Source organism: Alexandromys fortis, unplaced genomic scaffold (assembly GCF_014885135.2).
Source record: "Alexandromys fortis isolate MF-2015 unplaced genomic scaffold, M_Fortis_MF-2015_v1.1 scaffold_139, whole genome shotgun sequence".
Classification (NCBI taxonomy): domain Eukaryota; kingdom Metazoa; phylum Chordata; class Mammalia; order Rodentia; family Cricetidae; genus Alexandromys; species Alexandromys fortis.
The window spans coordinates 4664722-4682826 of record NW_026068020.1 but is presented as its reverse complement, the minus strand read 5'-3'; the positions used below and the strand labels follow the sequence as shown (position 1 = coordinate 4682826).

General features: G+C 44.3%; 1 protein-coding gene across 5 annotated transcripts in view; it reads left to right on the top strand.

Annotated features, from left to right (window-relative positions):
* The first annotated feature begins 1126 nt into the window (after positions 1-1126).
* LOC126514270 (UDP-glucuronosyltransferase 1-6) overlaps positions 1127-18105 on the top strand; it is a 124824-nt gene continuing 107845 nt past the window's right edge. The window contains exons 1-2 of one of the 5 annotated variants that reach the window (XM_050163072.1): positions 1130-1345; positions 14927-15598. In XM_050163072.1, the coding sequence (XP_050019029.1) occupies positions 1163-1345; positions 14927-15598 (855 nt within the window). In that variant the 5' untranslated portion in view covers positions 1130-1162. Of the gene's footprint in view, positions 2018-14728; positions 14757-14926; positions 15599-18105 lie in introns of those variants that run through there. The other 4 variants (XM_050163077.1, XM_050163073.1, XM_050163074.1 and 1 more) reach the window with 4 other exon arrangements.

Here is an 18105-nt window from a genome sequence, read left to right as displayed (position 1 = left end):
GAGGGGAACAGAGAAAAATGCATAGCTCTATATAATCAATTTTAAAATGTTTTAAAAAATTCACTGTATGTGCTGTCATTATGTCCTGACTCATTTTTTCAGCCCCAGGACCAAGCCCAATATCAACCTGTTCTAGTTCTGTGGGAATCACTCTTCTAGAGACAGGGAAGTTTGGAGGTAGGAGGGCTTGTTCCATAAAGTGACAGTGTACTCAGGTGACAGACCAGGCCAGTAGATCATAACATCAGTACCATGTAGAGCTGCTTTATGCACATCAACAGTGAACACCAGAATTTCCTTCTGGGCAAGCTGCCTTAATCCCAGATGTACAGGGAGAAGACTTGAAACTAATTCCTATTAGAAAACCCCGCATGAGGTGTGGGTGGCAGCAGCATTGTCTGTAAACACAAGGGGGAAGCAAACCCCCAGATGCAGCAGTGACAAAGGAGACAAATGCATGGATCTGTGGAGAAGGTCCCTGGGTAACTGACTAGAAGATTCTTAGCCTCTCTATAGAATATGAGCTGTCTACAGTACTGGATGCATACAGGGGGACAGTGTAACAGAAATGGTGGATAGCTTGCTTTTAGTCTCTGGAGTGGTCTGTGCATAAGCAAGTCACCCTTATGTCAGCAATTCAGAGAACACAGTGTTGGGAAGTGAAACAAGAATTGAATTCTACTGCCCATGCGCCAGGACAGAAGCATTGCTCAATTGGCAGAGTTGTTTCTAAACACTGTCTGTGAGCAAGGCCAGGCTAAGAACCTTCCCCTTAGACTTTGACCTAGTGGCAGGTAGCAAATCCCTTGGGAACACAGTCTGCTTTTGCTTTGAGAACTACTCTAGAAATTCAAGATTGTTTGAAAGTTGTTTGTTTAGGTGAAAACTTTTGGACTCCTTAGGATCAGCATATTTCTTTATAACTATTTCTAAACTCAAATTGCCTGACTCTGCCCAAGAAAAATCTTATCTGGAATACAAGTAAGTGTGCCTCATAATATTTGATCACTGAATGGTGTTCTCCAAGTAAATCATTTCAGGCATTGTTGTTTCTTAATAGTGCAAGTACACGCCCTCCTGAGGGAGCAGATTTAACTCAGTACTCCTTTGTCAGAAGAGCTCAGATTCTCAGCAGCTGGATTGCTTTGGGCTGAGCTTCTCAATGACTCCTGCCGGTTTCCCAGCCTCCCTTCCTCTGTGTGTGTGTCTGCTGCTGGCCTCTGGCTTTGCCCAGGCAGGCAGGCTGCTGGTGGTGCCCATGGATGGGAGCCACTGGTTCACCATGCAGTCGGTTGTGGAGAAGCTCATCCACAATGGACATGAGGTGGTGGTAGTCGTGCCAGAGGTGAGTTGGCAACTGGGAAAATCCCTGAATTTTACTGTGAAGACGTACTCAATTTCTCATACTCTGGAAGATCTAGACCGAGTATTCAAGTATTTTTCTGATACTCAATGGAAAGCTCCAGAACAAAGTATGTTTTCTCTAACGTTCGGCTCAGCCAAAGGTTTTGTTGAATTATTATTTTCTAACTGTAGGAGTTTGTTTAACGACAAGAAGTTAGTGGAGTACTTGAAGCAGAGTTCTTTTGATGCTGTTTTTCTTGATCCTTTTGATGTGTGCGGCTTTACTATTGCCAAGTACTTGTCGGTCCCGTCCGTGGTCTTTGGAAGAATTATGTTTTGCCACTATCTCGAAGAGAGCACTCAGTGTCCCAGACCCCTCTCTTATGTTCCAAGACTTTTCTCGAAATTCTCAGACACCATGACTTTTATGGAGAGAGTGTGGAACCACATCACCTATATGGAGGGGCATGTAATTTGCCCCCATTTCTTCAAAACTGCTACAGATATTGCCTCTGAAGTTCTCCAGACCTCAGTGACTATGGATGACCTCTTCAGTCAAGTGTCCATTTGGTTGTTACGCACTGACTTTGTATTTGAGTTCCCTGCACCTGTGATGCCCAACATGGTCTACATTGGTGGGATCAACTGCCACCAGGGAAAGTCACTTTCCAAGGTATGCTATCTCTTCTTTAGCACATGAAGAGAACCTTTGGTTTAGCCAAGAAAACATAAATTTTTTACTGAGCTGTGATTTATCATTTACCTCACTGCACATGGAATTTCTTCCCGGGTTAGAGAATTATTTTATGCCAAGTCACAAATTAGGAAGCAAATCTATATTGGTGCCCTATTGATATGGCTGTGTAAACCTTTGAGGATATCGCATATACATTCAAAGTTACAAAGTAAGTTTAACTCTTTATGTATGCCGTTCTCTGTGTGCATAGCAAGGTCATAAAATTAGAAAGGAAAGGGACAAAGAAAATTTTCCTTAGAAGAAACAAAACCAGTAAGTAATGATAGACATTCCTCATGAAGACAGAAAGGGGGATGAGCAGGGGTAGGAAGAGGGCATCCGGAGGGCAAGGCAGGGTAGCGGAAGAGCAGAATAAACAGAAAAGACAACGTCTGAAAAATGCCAGAATACCACTGAATACTGTGTATGACAACTTTACAAAATTGTTTAAAGAGACAAAAAACTTCAATGTACATTTTACTGAGTTTGGTGATGTTTTAAAAAAATGCATCAAGCATTGAAGCCGTCATCATTTCCTGTCGGCTGCACTCTATAGGAGTGCACATGCAGCTTTTCTGCATTTCAAGAATCACTGATAAGATAATCAGGATGCAAAGTCCGTGCATTTTCTCAAACAAAATAAAGTGTAATGAGAAAAGAATACCACCATATAAAGTTGGACAATACAATGCAACAGAAAAGTAAGAGTGCCAAGGGAAGGGACAAGAATCAGAGACTCACTTGTTAGCACTTTTAGGAGTCCCACAGAGGTGCTACATGCGAGCCAGGTGGTGGTGGCGCACGCCTTTAATCCCAGCACTGGGGAGGCAGAGGCAGGCGGATCTCTGTGGGTTTGAGTCCAGTCAGGCCTTCCAGAACTAGTACTAGCACATCTAGGACTGTTACACAGAGAAATTCTACATAAAAACCAAAATAAAAAACAAATAATTAAATAAAGACAGACAGACAGACAGACAGACAGACAGACAGAAAGAAAGAAAGAAAGAAAGAAAGAAAGAAAGAAAGAAAGAAAGAAATGACTAGACTGTAAGCTATGGTGCCTGTTCAGAGGGCCTGGGCAGGTCCATGCAGGCCCTGTGCAGACTGCTTCACCTTGTCAGTTCATAGAGTTTTGCTGAGTCATTTAGCAGGCCTTGTTCTTTGGGGTTCCTCCATTCCTTCTTTCTCCCCAACTCCTTCTGCCTCTCTTCCATGAGGTTCCCTGAGCTCTGACTGTAGGGATTGGATGGAGACATCTCACTGAGAGCTGTGTGTTCCAAGGTCTCTCTATGTAGTGTCGTGCTGTGGGTCTCTGTTTTCGATCACATCTGTTACATGGGAAATCTTCTCTGATGATGGCTGACTAAGCTACTGACCCATGAGTACAGCAGAATGTCATTATGAGTTATTTTATTGTTACTTCTCCCCCGCCCCCAAGAACAGGAATACTTGGTTTTACCTTAACTGTCTGGACTTCTGGACACCTAAGCAGTATGAGGAATGGGTTCCATCTCATGGAAATGAAAGAAAAAAAATGAATTTTATGCTCTGGCAATGCTGAAGTATGCATGGGCAGCCCAGGTATGGAGGTTCTGTTGAACTTGTCTGTTCACGATATAAGTTGATGAGGAAGACTGACCAGGCAGTATCCATTTCATGGAGTGGGCCTTAATTCAAATCAGACATCGGTTGGTTGCTCCCACAAGGTTGTGTCTCCATTTTCCTACTGTATTTTGTAGGCAAGACAGATTATAGGTGCAATTCTGCCTAAACTGAGTATTTATCTGATCCCCCTCCAAATATATCAAGACTGGCTTCTCCTTTAAAGTATGCAGAGTTGGAAATTTAACTGTCAGGGTAGAGCTGTTGTATAACCTTTCAAGTTAAGAGGATTGTTTTTTCTTCCCCATACAAGTATTTATAACTTCCCCAGTTCTGGAACCTGAGAAGGAGGGAGGTCCTATACCTAGAGTGAGTTACTGGCCAGCTCTTTTCTAGATTATCATAGCTGTTGCTTGGTTTCTCTGACAGGAGCAATAGAGGTGGTAGTCTCAGTATGACAGCCAGGGTGTAGTATATTTTTAATTATTTACTTTTATTTTATCCTTATTGGTGTTTTGCCTGCATGTATATCTATATGAGCGTGTGAGAAGCCCTGGAATGGGAGTTACAGACAGGTGTGAGCTACCACATGGATGCTGAGAATTAAACCCCGGGCCTCTGAAAGAGCAGCCAGTGCTTCCAACTCTGAGTCATCATTCTAGCCCACATCCTACTGTTTTAATATTTTTCCCGAGTTCAACTTCTATTTTCCTTATTAAAGGACAAAACTTTGCTCATCTGAGGTCCACACCTACCTGCCCAGACCAGGCTGCTGGGTCACCTTGCATGGAGAAATGAAGATGTTTAGACTTCCTAACCCCAACATTTTTCTAGAATTGGCTGAGGTAGCATCTTTTCTCTTTGGGAGAGCTTAGTGGGGTGCACTCAGAAGTAGGACTGCAAGCAACAGTTTAAGGACTCAAGGTAGCTTTGAACCTCCTCTCCTGATAGAGAAGCCAAGTGAATCAACATTAGGGATAACCTATGGAGTTGGCATATGTGGCAGGCATACTGACTGAGGTACCACTGAGACATATAGGGTCTTCTCTATGGTCTCTGCCTTTTTGTTTCTGTCCTATTCCAGGTGGAACAGACAAGCAATTCCCACTCTGCTTCCTAAAGTCAGCTTTCTGGAAAGGGTCTTGAAAGACTAGGGAACCTTCATGAGTGCCTCTGGTTTCTTATTTTCTTATTGACGTGATAGGCCTGGGACAGTCACTCCTACGTGCTGTGTGAATGGTGGATGCAGTGAGGGAGAGGCACATTTGCAGTAAATGATCTTATGCTTGTAATTTGGACTATGTTCAGATCTACAAACTGTGCAGAAATGTCAGGCCTGTGTTTACCCAGGGGAAGACAAGAAATTATACCAGTGAAGGATATCTTCTGCCTCCACTCAACCAGCTCTATTAGAAGAGCAGAGAGTCTCAGCAGCTGGATTGCCTCAGGCTTAGCTTCTCCCATGGCTCCTGCAGGTTTCCCAGCCTCCCTCCCTCCCTCCCTCCCTCCCTCCCTCTCTCTCTCTCTCTCTCTCTCTCTCTCTCTCTCTCTCTCTCTCTCTCTCTCTCTCTGTGTCTGTTGCTGGCCTCTCGCTTTGCCCAGGCAGGCAGTCTGCAGGCGGTGCCCATGGATGGGAGCCACTGGTGAGACAGTCCTTCAAAGTTCCTGCTTCATGAAAGAGTCTGCCAAACATTCTGTAAAACACAGAAGAAAGTGACTGATGTCAATATAGGTGGAACTGTCTTTGAAATTTCCTGCTTCATATAAAAGTCTGTCAGATAGTATATGCCTGTAAGCTGAAGATGGCTGCTCAAATGGTGTGGGAGGTCCTTTTGTCTATGTGTTGCTTTTATTGGTTAATGAATAAAGAAACTGCCTTGGCCTGTTGATAGGGAAGAACTTAGGCAGGCAGGGAAAACTAAATGGCATGCTGGAAGAAAGGAGGCTGAGTTAGGAAGAAGCCATGGAGGTGCATGAGACAGATGTTGGGATTTTTACCCAGTAAGCCACAGCCATGTGTGATACACAGATTAATAAAAATGGGTTAAATTAATATAAGAGTTAGCCAATAAGTAGGTAGAGCTAATGGGCCAAGCAATGTTTTAATAAATACAATTTCTGTGTGGTTATTTTGGGGCTAATCTAGTTGGGTGGCCAGGACAAACAAGCAGCCTGCTGCTACAGATTGGTGTCAAACGTGGGGCTTGAACCCACAACCCTGAGATTAAGAGTCTCGTTCTCTACGAACTGAGCTATCCAGGCAGTGGTGGTACATTTCTTTAATCCCAGCACTTAGGAAGCAGAGGCAGGCGGTTCTCTGTGAGTTCAAGGCCAGCCTGGTCTATGAGAGCTAGTTCCAGGACAGGCTCCAAAGCTACAAAGATACCCTGTCCCGAACTCACGATCTAATCATTTTTTCATTGACCCAGTGAGGTGGAGAGGTGAGCCCTGAGGGGCTCTTACTTCTGGTGCCAAGCACCTGTCCTTGTGTAGGCAGGCATGACCTGTTCTGGGGACAGTGCCAGGTGGGGAGTTTGACTGGGGCGGTACACCTGTCAAACGGTAACGCAGGTGTCCTAAGGCGAGCTCAGGGAGGACAGAAACCTCCCGTGGAGCAGAAGGGCAAAAGCTCTCTTGATCTTGATTTTCAGTACAAATACAAACTGTGAAAGTGGGCCCTCCTCCTACAGAATGGCGCCCAAAGCCGATTTGGCTGTTACTCAGATAAAAAGTGTTTATGTGCTGCACACTCATTCTCGGGGTTGGAGTGCTGAGCAAGGTTCCTGCCTGGTGGCCCCAGAGTTGGTACTGGTGGTGCTTCCACCATTTTAAAAGTGGGAAGAGGTGGAACCAGCATCCAGAGCCACTGCAACCAAGCTGGTTACCATTTTAGAGCTCTTCAAGACTTTGGGTGACTTTCCAGGCAGCGAGATGTCTCTGCCAATTCTAGAGTTTTAAAAGTTGTTTACAATGCACTTCCTGTTTACTTAGGTAATATTATATCCTTCTGGAGTCTTTGATGGAATTAAAGAATAGATATAGTTTTCCTTAGTTATAATAAAAGATAAATGTATATAAATATTGTAACTATAATTCTTTCTTGATACCTGTTTTATTATATGTAATTTTATTATGTAAAAATTAAAATCTTTTTTATTTAGACAGAAAAGGGGAGGTGATGTGGGGTTCCCCTCTGTATGCTGTGAATACCATTGGTTAATTTTAAAAAGCCACTTTGGGCCTATTGCAGTGCAGAATATGGCAAGGTGGAAATTCCAAGCAGATAGAGGAGGAGAGGGTAGGTGAGTCAAGGAGACAGCATGTAGCTGCCTGAGGAGAAAGATGCCCACGCACCTGTACCAGTAAACCATGATCCTCAAGGTAAAATACAAATTAATAGAAATGGATTATTTTAAGTTGTAAGAACTAGCTAGAAGTATGCTTAAGCTATTGACCAAACAGTATTGCAATTAAAACAGTTTCTGTGGGATTATTTTGGGTCTGGGTAGCTAGGAAAGTGTAGGCCTCTGGCTACACTTCCTACCGTTTGTTTGTCACCTTCTGGTTCTTGCCTACTGTCATTAAATTTTGTTTCTTATATTCTGATAGTTTATTGAACATTTTTATGACTTTTATTCTAAATTCTTTATCAGTCATTTTATGGATCTTTAGTTCTCTGGTGCCCCCATTGCAGTTTTCTGAGTTTCTCTCAACATGTCACAGGTCCTTGGTTCTTTATAATGTTAATATCCTTGTTCTAAAACAAACAAACAAAAACCAAACCAAACCAAAACAAACAACAAAAAAAACCCTTCTGATGTGAACTTGTCTTGGCACGTGTCCTTTGGTAGCAAGAGGTCTTTGCTATGCATTCTAGCCCGTAACTATGGAAGGACCAGTGTACTCCCTGAGCAAGAAGGACTTTTATGAGCTTTCTAGTTGACTAAGATGCATGCTGCCTCCATGCTGATGTTGGGTGGGGCGGTTGGCAGGCTTTGCTGCTGGATGAGATGCTGGCTGGGAGGGGGCGCTACCGTGTGGAACTGCTGCCTGGGCATTGTGACAGCTCTGTTTAATCTGTTCTGAAGATCTACTCCCTGGTTGAGTCCATTCTTTAAGATCTTGGGCAGGGCTGAAGGCTCAGTTCAAGAGTTCAGCAGAGTTGCTACTCAATAATGTGGGGTCAGAGGCTGCCTTCTTATAAATATATAATGGGGGAAAAACTGTCTCTGCCAAGTGGGAGATGTGGCATAGACTTTTGCCTGAATTGAGTGCCTCTGAGTTCCTGAGGTCTATCTACTATGCTCCCGTGAAGTATGCAGAGCGTGAGTCTCTCTGCCTGTGCAGGGCTAACTGGTAGGTCTTTTTGACTGAAGAGAGCTCCTGATTGACTTCCACTAGAAGGTGCCACAAACCTTCAAGCTGCATCTTCTCATTCCAAATAACCCTTTGAAGAGAAACTCTTACTAGTGTTGCCAGCAGCTTTGTTCTTTGATGGTTTGAGATCTGATCAAGTTGACAGCCAGGAAGAATGATCACAGCCATCCCCCACACTCTTCTAAACTAGACCATGAGCCATCCCCTTGTCTATGTAGGGAAGTTAGACTACCCTCTGAGAAGAGGTAGAAACACAGAAGTATAATAAGTGATGCTTATTATTCTTTTAAAAGCAAGTGTGTGTGTAGATGGACACAGGATAGACGAGACACGCGCAAAAGGAAGAGACAAGACACGCGGCTCCCACGTGGGTGCACTTTAATGCAGGGGGAGGGGGACACGATAAGGGATGGGCGTGTGAGACACACAAGGGTAAAGGGCAAGAGAGAGAGCGAGACCTCGTGGAAGCTCACTTTTTAACAGGAAGTGCAAGGTTATCTGGGAGAAATGACCTGCACCTGTGCACGCCCGCTCGCGCAGGTATCCGTAATCCAGGAGGAGTCTGGGAGCTGTAGTTTCCAAAAGGAACAACAACGCTGACTCGAATGTCTTCCTATGCCTAGGAGGGTGACTAGGCTGGTTTTGTAGATGGGCTAGGATTTAGCTGTTATCTCTGGACAAGTTCAATATCTTGGCAGGGAGAAGGTGCCGTGGTGACCTCTGTACCGGACACTAAGACTTTGACTTCCTTTCTTTCATTCGATTTCACTCCATGTGGCATGACCATGTCCTTTCTCCTAGTGACCCCCCTGATCCCAGTGATGTCACTGAGGCAATCCTCCTAGGAACTCTGGGAACACTAAGGACTTTGTATTACAAGTGCCAGCTCACTTCTCTGCCAGCACTTCCTTGCTCAGGGTAAATGATCTCTTTATCAGCATTGTCCTGATTTGGGAGCAGGGATTGAGTGACAGGACCTGAGTAAGACAATTGTGCTTTTCTTTCTTGTTTGAATTTTGTTGAGTCCCTAGAGGACAGGCCTTCGCACCCCCACTTGATCTGTTTTGCACTCTTGTGGTTTGTTGTTCTGAAAACAAGAGTAAAAACAAGAACAAAACAATCTGTTGTTTTCAGCAATGTTTCTAGAGATGTTTACCCCTACAGTGATGAGCTTCTTGTTTTTCCTGGCTCGGCCTCCCCTGCTGAGGGCTATATATACCCTGTGAGAACGTGAAATAAAGGCTTCTCTGGAGAACCTGAAGTTGTGTTGTGTGTTAATCCCGACGTCCCTCGCTCAGAACTACGGTTGCTGTGGCATGGCAAATTTCATTAAGTTCTGTGAACCACTCATGCTTCTTGGGCTTGTCTTCAACTGTTAAGGTTGATTTTTCTAAAGGGGGGCAGGGCCCGAGTCTTCCCATAGCAATAACCATACAGATATCACCCTAGCCGTTTCGGTTTGTTTTGATATAGGGGCTATTATGTAGCTTCAGCTGTCCTGGGACTCACTATGTCCACCAGGCTAGACTTGAAATCACAGAGATCCTCCTGCCTCTGTCTCTCCCCAGTACAATGACTAAAGGTGTGGCACCCTAGCTATTTTTAATCTTCAAAGATGTTCACCTGAGTGTTCCCCAGTCACCAAGAATTGAGCCACTACTTCAAGTTTTTTGCTCACAATCAATGGAAAACTCAAGAAGTAGGAATGTTTTCTCTGCTAAAGAATCCAGGCACATATTTCTTTGAATTACTGTTTTCACATTGTAGGAGTTTGTTCAACCACAAGAAGTTAGTGGAGTACTTGAAGCAGAGTTCTTTTGATGCTGTGTTTCTGGATGCTTTCGATATGTGCGACTTGACTGTTGCCAAGTACTTGTCGCTCCCATCCGTGGTTTTTGGCAGAGGAATATTTTGTCACTATCTTGACGATGGTGCCCAGTGCCCCAGTCCTCCTTCTTATGTTCCCAGAGGTCTCTTGAAACTCACAGGCAACATGAATTTTATGTAGAGAGTGCAGAACCAACTCTGCTACATGAGGGAACATGCATTTTGTCCCTATTTTTTCAAAACTGCTACGGAAATTGCCTATGAAGTTCTCCAGATCCCAGTGACCATGGATGCCCTCTTCAACCCAGTGTCCATTGGGTTGTTCCACAGAGATTTTGTGTTGGATTTCCCGAGACCTGTTATGCCCAACATGGTCTTGGTTGGTGGGATCAACTGCCACCAGGGAAAGGCACTCTCTAAGGCATGCTGTCTCTCCTTCAGCACATGAAGAGAGACCTGGCTTTGGATGATAAAGTTATCCCTTATTGAGCTGGAGGCTGTCACTCACACCTGTCGTTTCTGGTTTTCTTTTAGTTCTACATTTTCATCTCAGTTCTACAGTTGTCATTTTGGTTTGTTCAACACAGTCTTTGAAGGGTCACAAGAATTGTGCAGTAGTGCGGCTTGTAAACCTTGCTTGCTGATAGGTGTGTGGCCCACGGACGTTCTCAGCATCACCAGGCTGCATTTAATATTGTTTTTGGAAGTAGAGGGAGAAGCACAGTAAGAAATGAAGCTTCCTTTCATTCATTCTCATCCTCTATCATGTTCTTGAAAATGCTGCCAGGAAATTCGTGTCCTCAGTTTTTCAGGGTTACTACATAAATAGCATCAACACTAAGAACAATTTTTTAAAATAAGACCCAGTGCCAGCCAACACGCATGGGTGCGCTGTCCCTTTTCACCTTCCAGCCAGTAGTTAGCATCACAACACTAGATGTATCCTATTCTCTCAGAAGTTCTTTCTGCAGTTTCTATTTGAGACTCTCAGACATGTGTAAAATGTGTTTTGATCAAATCCACCCACACTCTATACTCTCCAACTTCTTCCCTACCCTCAGATAACACGTGTTGATTTAAATGTCCTTCTAACACACAAATACTGATGGATATTTAATTCCAGATAGGGCCGATCATCCTAAGTCCTTTCTGGTTTTTTTTTTTAATACAGGGTTTCTCTGTGTAGCCCTGGAACTCACTCTGTAAGCCAGGCTGCCCTTGCCTGCCTCTGCCTTCCGAATGCTGGGACTAAAGGCTTGTGCCAGCATGGCCTGGTTCCTTAGTCTGTTCTTAAGCACAGAGCACTTCCTAACCCTGCTATTATGTCAGCAGCACAGAGACCCAGGAGCAGAGTGGCTGGGTCTAGCTGTGCACTCGCTACATTTTAGTGCATTTAGATAATTGCTTTCAAAACTCAGAGCAAACGTCAGGATTTGGTCAGATGTTTGTGAGAGTTCTCATTTTTCCATGCCCTCTTCTACTCTGGACATTGTCCAAATGTTAAAGTCTTCTTAATTTTGGTGATGAAAAATTCTGTGTAGCTGTTCTAGTAGGCTGAGCAAGTCATGAGGAACAAGGCAGTAAACAGCATTCATATAGGGCTTCTGGTTCAGTTCCTGCCCCTAGGTTCCTGCCTGGAGTAGAAGAACTTTTTATTTATTTGCAAGTACATTTAAATAATAAGGTTCATTTATTTTTAAAATATTGTTTTAAAAATAAGCAACATCTTTTGAAACTCTGAATAAGACAATTAGGAAATAAAACACACAGGACTATATTATAAAACACACAGAAAAAGAAACAGAGCACTTGACCATAATTCATTTGAGTTCTATTTTATTTTATTTTTAAAAATTTTATTTAATCTGCATTGATGATTTGCCATGGGTGTTGGCTGTCCTGGAATTGGAGTTACAGACAGTTGTGAGCTGCCATGTGGGTGCTGGGAATTGAACCGGGTCCTCTGGAAGAGCAGGCAGTGCTCTTAACCCCTGAGCCATCTCTCCAGCCCTTGAATCCTATTTTAAACAGCTTACAGCAGCAGCACATTCAAGGCTTGTGTTATAGGCTGTTTTAGGGTTTATGCTACTGTGATGAAAAACCATGACCAAAAGCATCATTTTGCTATGGGAAGCAATGAGGCAGAAAAAATAGTTGAGGGGCCCAGGCCCCAAAAATGAATGCATGGCTCAGTGAGTGCAGTGCGAAGGGAGAACTTGAGAAAGGACAGTCATGTGAGAGGCACTAGCTGAAAAAGGGAGCAGGATCTGAGGGGCCCCAGACCCCATAAGCGAATATAGCACTCGGTGCGTGCAATGCTGGGGAGAACACAGGAAAGGGTGGTTGTGCGAGAGGCACCAGGCCAAAAACGGAACCGTTTCCCCGCTTGTCCCAGTGGACTGATGGAAAGTCGGGAAGTAGGCTGCTAGAAGGCCCAGATTTAGGATTTTTGCCCACAGCGCAGCATTGGTAGAAAACGGGCTTCATGAATGGAAGAGATGGATTCTGCTGCTGCAGTGGGAGGCAGCACAGGGAGAGGGGAGCTCCGGCGAGCAGAATGCCCTTTAGGCTGCCAAGCAGGGAACTGAAGTCCATCTCACAAGACAGAGCAGGAAAGGACAGCGATGGGGGGGGGGGGAAGAGAAGTAAAGGGGGAGAAGGCAGAGAGGCAGAAGTTACCTCTCCAGAAGAAGGGCAGAGAGACAGAGAGGAGGGAGAAGAGTAAGAGGACTTTAGAGACAAAAATATAAGTAAACCTCAAGACTAGGCAAGGAATACCTCAGTAAAGATGGTGGGACTTGGTCAATTGACCTGCTCTTATTTAATATGACAGTGAGATCAACTGACCTTTAGTGACAACAGCGGTGAGGTCACCTGACCTTAGTCAAAATGGCAGCAGTCACATGTTGTATGGAAAAACCATGTTTTTAGAGCCACAGGAGTTTTAAATAGAATAAAAAAGAGAGACACAGAGACCATGTAGAACATACATTTGAATTACATCTATGTGGCCACACCATTCACACATTCTTTCATACATGAAGTAGAGAGGAAAATCGCTCAGCACCTTAAGACGCAGTGCTGAGCAGCAGCGCCACCAGCCTTGGTAGGGAGCAAGGGCTAGAACTGGAAAACCCTGCCTAACGGATCCGACTAAAACTGCCAATTTGAGGGACCAGCTGCAGCAGTGGCAGAGAAAGAATACAAGGAATAGGAGCAAGAGAAAAAGCCTTTCCAGGTGTGTGGAGAAGGGGCTGCCCAAGGAAAGGAAAAGCAAACAGGCTGGATGTGCTGGAGGCAGGACACCGGCAGTCGTGTTTGCTGGTAGAAATTGGAAAGAAGCTAATGGGAGCCTTACCATTTGCAGCATTGGAAAGCGGTCAGAGTCCAGGGTCCCCACATGTCCTCAGCCAGCCTGAGCGTGGGCGGGAGGGAACGTGGAGAGAGCCTGGCTAAGTCAGACACCAATCTTATTCTTTTTTAAAGATATAAGGATGGGGGGAAGGCCGGTCCCACGAGGGGTAGCTTGGTCCGGTGAGGGGCAGCAATGGGTCACCTGAACTGGGTGAGTCCACTGAGGCCTTGGTGTGTCATCTTGGCAGGTGAGAGACTGCCATAGGTAAGAGACAGACAGATACATCATGCAGAGAGAGTTTGGGTATAGAGTTTATTTGATGGGTTATGGAGGGAGAAGCAGAGAGATAGAACTGACAGGGGAGAGAGAGAGAGAGAGAGAGAGAGAGAGAGAGAGAGAGAGAGAGAGAGAGAGAGAGAGAGAGAGAGAGGTTACCTCTTCAGGAGAGAGACAAAATGAGAGAAACACAGTCTGGAAGAGATGGGAGAAACTCTTGTCTCAGCAGAGGGAAGGATGAAGGTGGGCAGGGCTTGTCTCTTAAAGGGACAAGATATCCAGGTGACAGACCAGGTCAGCAGATCATAACAACAGCCCAATGTAGAGCTGCCTGATGCTTCTCAACAGTGAACACCACAATTTCCTTATAGCGAGCCGTGTCAATCCCAGATGTACAGGGAAAGAACTTGAAACCAATTCCTACGAGGAAAACCCGCATGAGGTGTGGGAGACAGTAGCATTTCTGTAACCACAAGGAGGAAGCAAACCCCCAGAGGCAGCAGTGACATGAGAGACAAATGCATGGATCTGTGGAGAAGGTCCCAGGGTAACTGACTAGAGGCTCGCCTTAGCTCTCAGCCTCTCCATAGAATATGGGCAGTCTACAGCATCGGATGCATCAAGGGGGACAGTGTAACAGAAATGGTGCTCACCTTCCTTTAGTCCCTGGAGTGGTCTGTGCAGATGCTGGTCACCTTTATGTCATATTTAGAGAACACAGTGTTGGGAAGTTGAACAAGAATTCTACTGCAAATGCGCCAAGACAGCAGCATTGCTCATCTGGCAAAGTTGTTTCTAACCACTGTCTGTGAGGAGGGACCAGGCTAAGGAACCAGCGGCAGGCAGAAAATCCCTTGAAAACACAGTTTGGTTTTGCTTTGAGACCTGTTCTAGAAATACAAGATTCTTTGAAACTTGCTTCCTTTGGTGAAAACATTTGAACTCCTTAGGGTCAGGTATATTTCTTCGTAAATATTTCTAAACTCACATTACCTGACTCTGCCCAAGAAAAAGATCTTATCTGTAACACAAGCGAGAGTGCCTTGTAATATTTTTTTTATCATTTATTACTGTTGTCCAAGTAAATCATTGTCAGGGATTGTTGTTTCTTCATGGTGCAAGTACACGCCCTCCTGAGGGAGCAGATTTAACTCAGTCACACTTCCTCCTTTCTCCAAAGAGCTCAGATTCTCAGTGGCTGGATTGTCTCAGGCTGAGCTTCTCCCATGGCTCCTGCAGGTTTCCCTCCCTCCCTTCCTCTGTGTGTGTGTCTGCTGCTGGCCTCTGGCTTTGCCCAGGCAGGCAGGCTGCTGGTGGTGCCCATGGATGGGAGCCACTGGTTCACCATGAGGTCGGTTGTGGAGAAGCTCATCCACAATGGGCATGAGGTGGTGGTAGTCGTGCCAGAGGTGAGTTGGCAACTGGGAAAATCCCTGAATATTACTGTGAAGACGTACTCAATTTCTCACACTCTGGAGGATTTAAACCAGGAGTTCAAGGTTTTTCTTGATGCTCAAATGAAAGATCAGCCAGAGGGAATGACTCTTCTACTATCAGGTCCATCCAAAGGTTTCTTTGATTTAGTGTTTTCACACTGTAGGGATTTGTTTAATGACAAGACGTTAGTGGAGTACTTGAAGCAGAGTTCTTTTGATGCTGTTCTTCTGGATCCTTTCGATATGTGCGGCTTGACTGTTGCCAAGTACTTGTCGCTCCCATCCGTGGTTTTTGGCAGAGGAATATTTTGTCACTATCTTGATGATGGTGCCCAGTGCCCCAGTCCTCCTTCTTATGTTCCCAGAGGTCTCTTGAAACTCACAGACACCATGAATTTCATGGAGAGAGTCCGGAACCACCTTGCCTACATGGGGGAGCGTGTATTTTGCCCCAGCTTGTTCAAAACTGCTACAGATATTGCTTCTGAAGTTCTGCAGACCCCAGTGACTGCGACCGACCTCTTCAGTCAAGTGTCCATTTGGCTGTTACGCACTGACTTTATGTTGGAGGTCCCCAGACCTGTGATGCCCAATATTGTCTTCGTGGGTGGGATCAACTGCCACCAGGGAAAGCCACTCTCTAAGGTTTGTTGTCTCTCCTTTCCTTCAGCATTTGAAGAGACACTTGGCTTTGGACGCTAAAGTTATCCCTTATTGAGTGGTGGGCTGTCACTCACACCGGTCATTTTCAGTTTCCTTTCAGTTCTACAATTGTCACTAGAGTTCTACACTTGTCATCTCAGTTTATTCAACACAGTCTTTGACTGGTCTTTGCAGTAGTGTGGCTGGTAAATCTTGCTTGCTGTTAGGCGTGTGGCAACAGACATTCTCAGCGTCACCAGGCTGCTTTATTAATTGTTTTTGGAAATAGAGTGAGAAACGTAGTAAGAAATGAAGCTTCGTCTTATTCATTCTTGTCATCTACCTCATTCCTGAAAATGCTGCCAGGAGATTTGTGTCCTCGGCTTCACGGGATTACTGCAGAAATAGCATGTGTAGATATGAACACTTATCACAATTTTCTTAAAATAAGATCCAGCTCCCTACTGCACGCAGGTTCTTCATTATCCCTTTTCACCTTCCAGCCAGTAATTAGCATCACAACACTAGATGTATCCTATTCTCTCAGAAGTTCTCTATGCAGTTTCTATTAGAGACTCTCAGACAATTGTAAAATGTGTTTTGACCAAATCCACCCACACTCTTTCCTCTCCACCTTCTTCCCTCCCCTCAGATGACAAGTGTGTCGTTTTAAATGTCCTTCTAACACACAAATACTGAAGGATATTTAATTCCAGATGGGGCCAATCATCCTTGGTCCTTCTTATCTTTCTGTTTGATTTTATTGATACAGGGTTTCTCTGTGTAGCCCTGGAACTCACTCTGTAAGCCAGGCTGCCCTTGTACTCAGAAATCTGCCTGCCACTGTCTCCTGAGTGCTGGGACTAAAGGCTTGTTCCACCATGGCCTGGTTCCTTAGTCTGTTCTTAAGCACAGAGCACTTCCTAACCCTGCTGTTATCTCAGCAGCACAGAGACCCAGGAGCAGAGTGGCTGGGTCTAGCTGTGCACTCGCTACATTTTAGTGCATTTAGATAATTGCTTTCAAAACTCAGAGCAAACTTCACCATTTGATCAGCTGTATTTGATTTAATTTTCCATGCTTTCTTCTTCTCCGGATCTTGTCTAAATGTTAACGTTTTCTTAATTATAGTGATTAAAAGTTCTGTGTAGCTGTTTCAATGTTCACTATCTGTTCTGGTAGTCACTTGGGCCATTTGCATTTTCTCTATGTTAAATTACACGTTGCCATCCTTTTATCCTTTTTCTATATTCTACCAGCCTCTAGAGTTCAGATATATTAACACTTGATCATTCAAATATGTGCTGCACTTTTATACTTAGCTGTTTATTTTCAAGTTTTTTTTAAATTTTATGTGTAAAGTGTTTTGCCTTTATGTTTGGACTTCCCATTCATGCAGTACCCATAGGAACCAGAAGAGGGCACTAGATACCTGAAACTGGAGTTACTTATGGCTTTGAGCAGCCCTGTGGGTTCGGTGAATTGCATTGGGATCCTCTGGAAAAGCAGCCAGTTATCCTAATCACTGAGCCATCGCTCAGGCTCTACAGTTTATTCATCTTTTGTTGACATGGTTTATATTTTGGGTCAGTTAACTTTTTCTTTCACTTTAAATGGTAACTTTTTCTTAAAAAACTATCTAAATTTTAACATGTATGGCTGATTTGAAGACTAAAATATCATAATGTTACAGGACCTCATATATGGGCATTTTTAATTCCTCTAAGGCTGACAATATTTTTCTGACAACGTGACCCTACATGGTATAGGTGTGTAAATTTAGTTGCTATTGAGTGACGATTGCTATTTACTAACTCTGTTTGAGGAAGGACTTCACCCTTCATTGACAGTCATTCAACACGTCTCTGTCAGGTCTTACTCTTCCATGTTTGCTTCTGTCTGCTTCCATCAACCCTGTGTTTCCATTGATTGCCTCTGCAGCAGGTTTTAGTATAGATCCCACGCTTACTAATTTCCAAATTGTGTTGAAGATTCCCTTAATATATTCTCCCTTAAAACTTAAAAATTGTGTTGCTGAGGCTGGAGAGACAGCTCAGCAGTGGGAGCTGGTGCTGCTTTTGCAGAGGACCCAGGGTTGGTTCCCAGCAGCCATGCCAGGCTGCTCACAACCACCTCGAGCTTCTGCCCAGGAATCCAACTCCTGATGTTGCCCTCTGGGCACCTTCACACACCTGCACACACCCATACAGTCACATGGTACTCAAATTAAAATAAACCCTTGAAAATGTTATTATTGAACTCTACAGATCAAACACGCATTAGGGCTGTGTGCATATTGCATTAACTCTTTTCATTAAGTGGAGAAATACTGGCATGTTTTGATATTGTCTTTTTTTTTCTATGCAGTCTAATGAAAACTGTCTGAGTCGCCCCTACTCCTGCATCTTCTCAATCGTTTCTTCCATGTATTTGCCCTTCTTCATTCCTACTAGTCGAGACTTGACTTTCCTTTCCATGATCTTTTTTTTGTGGTCTTTGTCCAGCTTTAT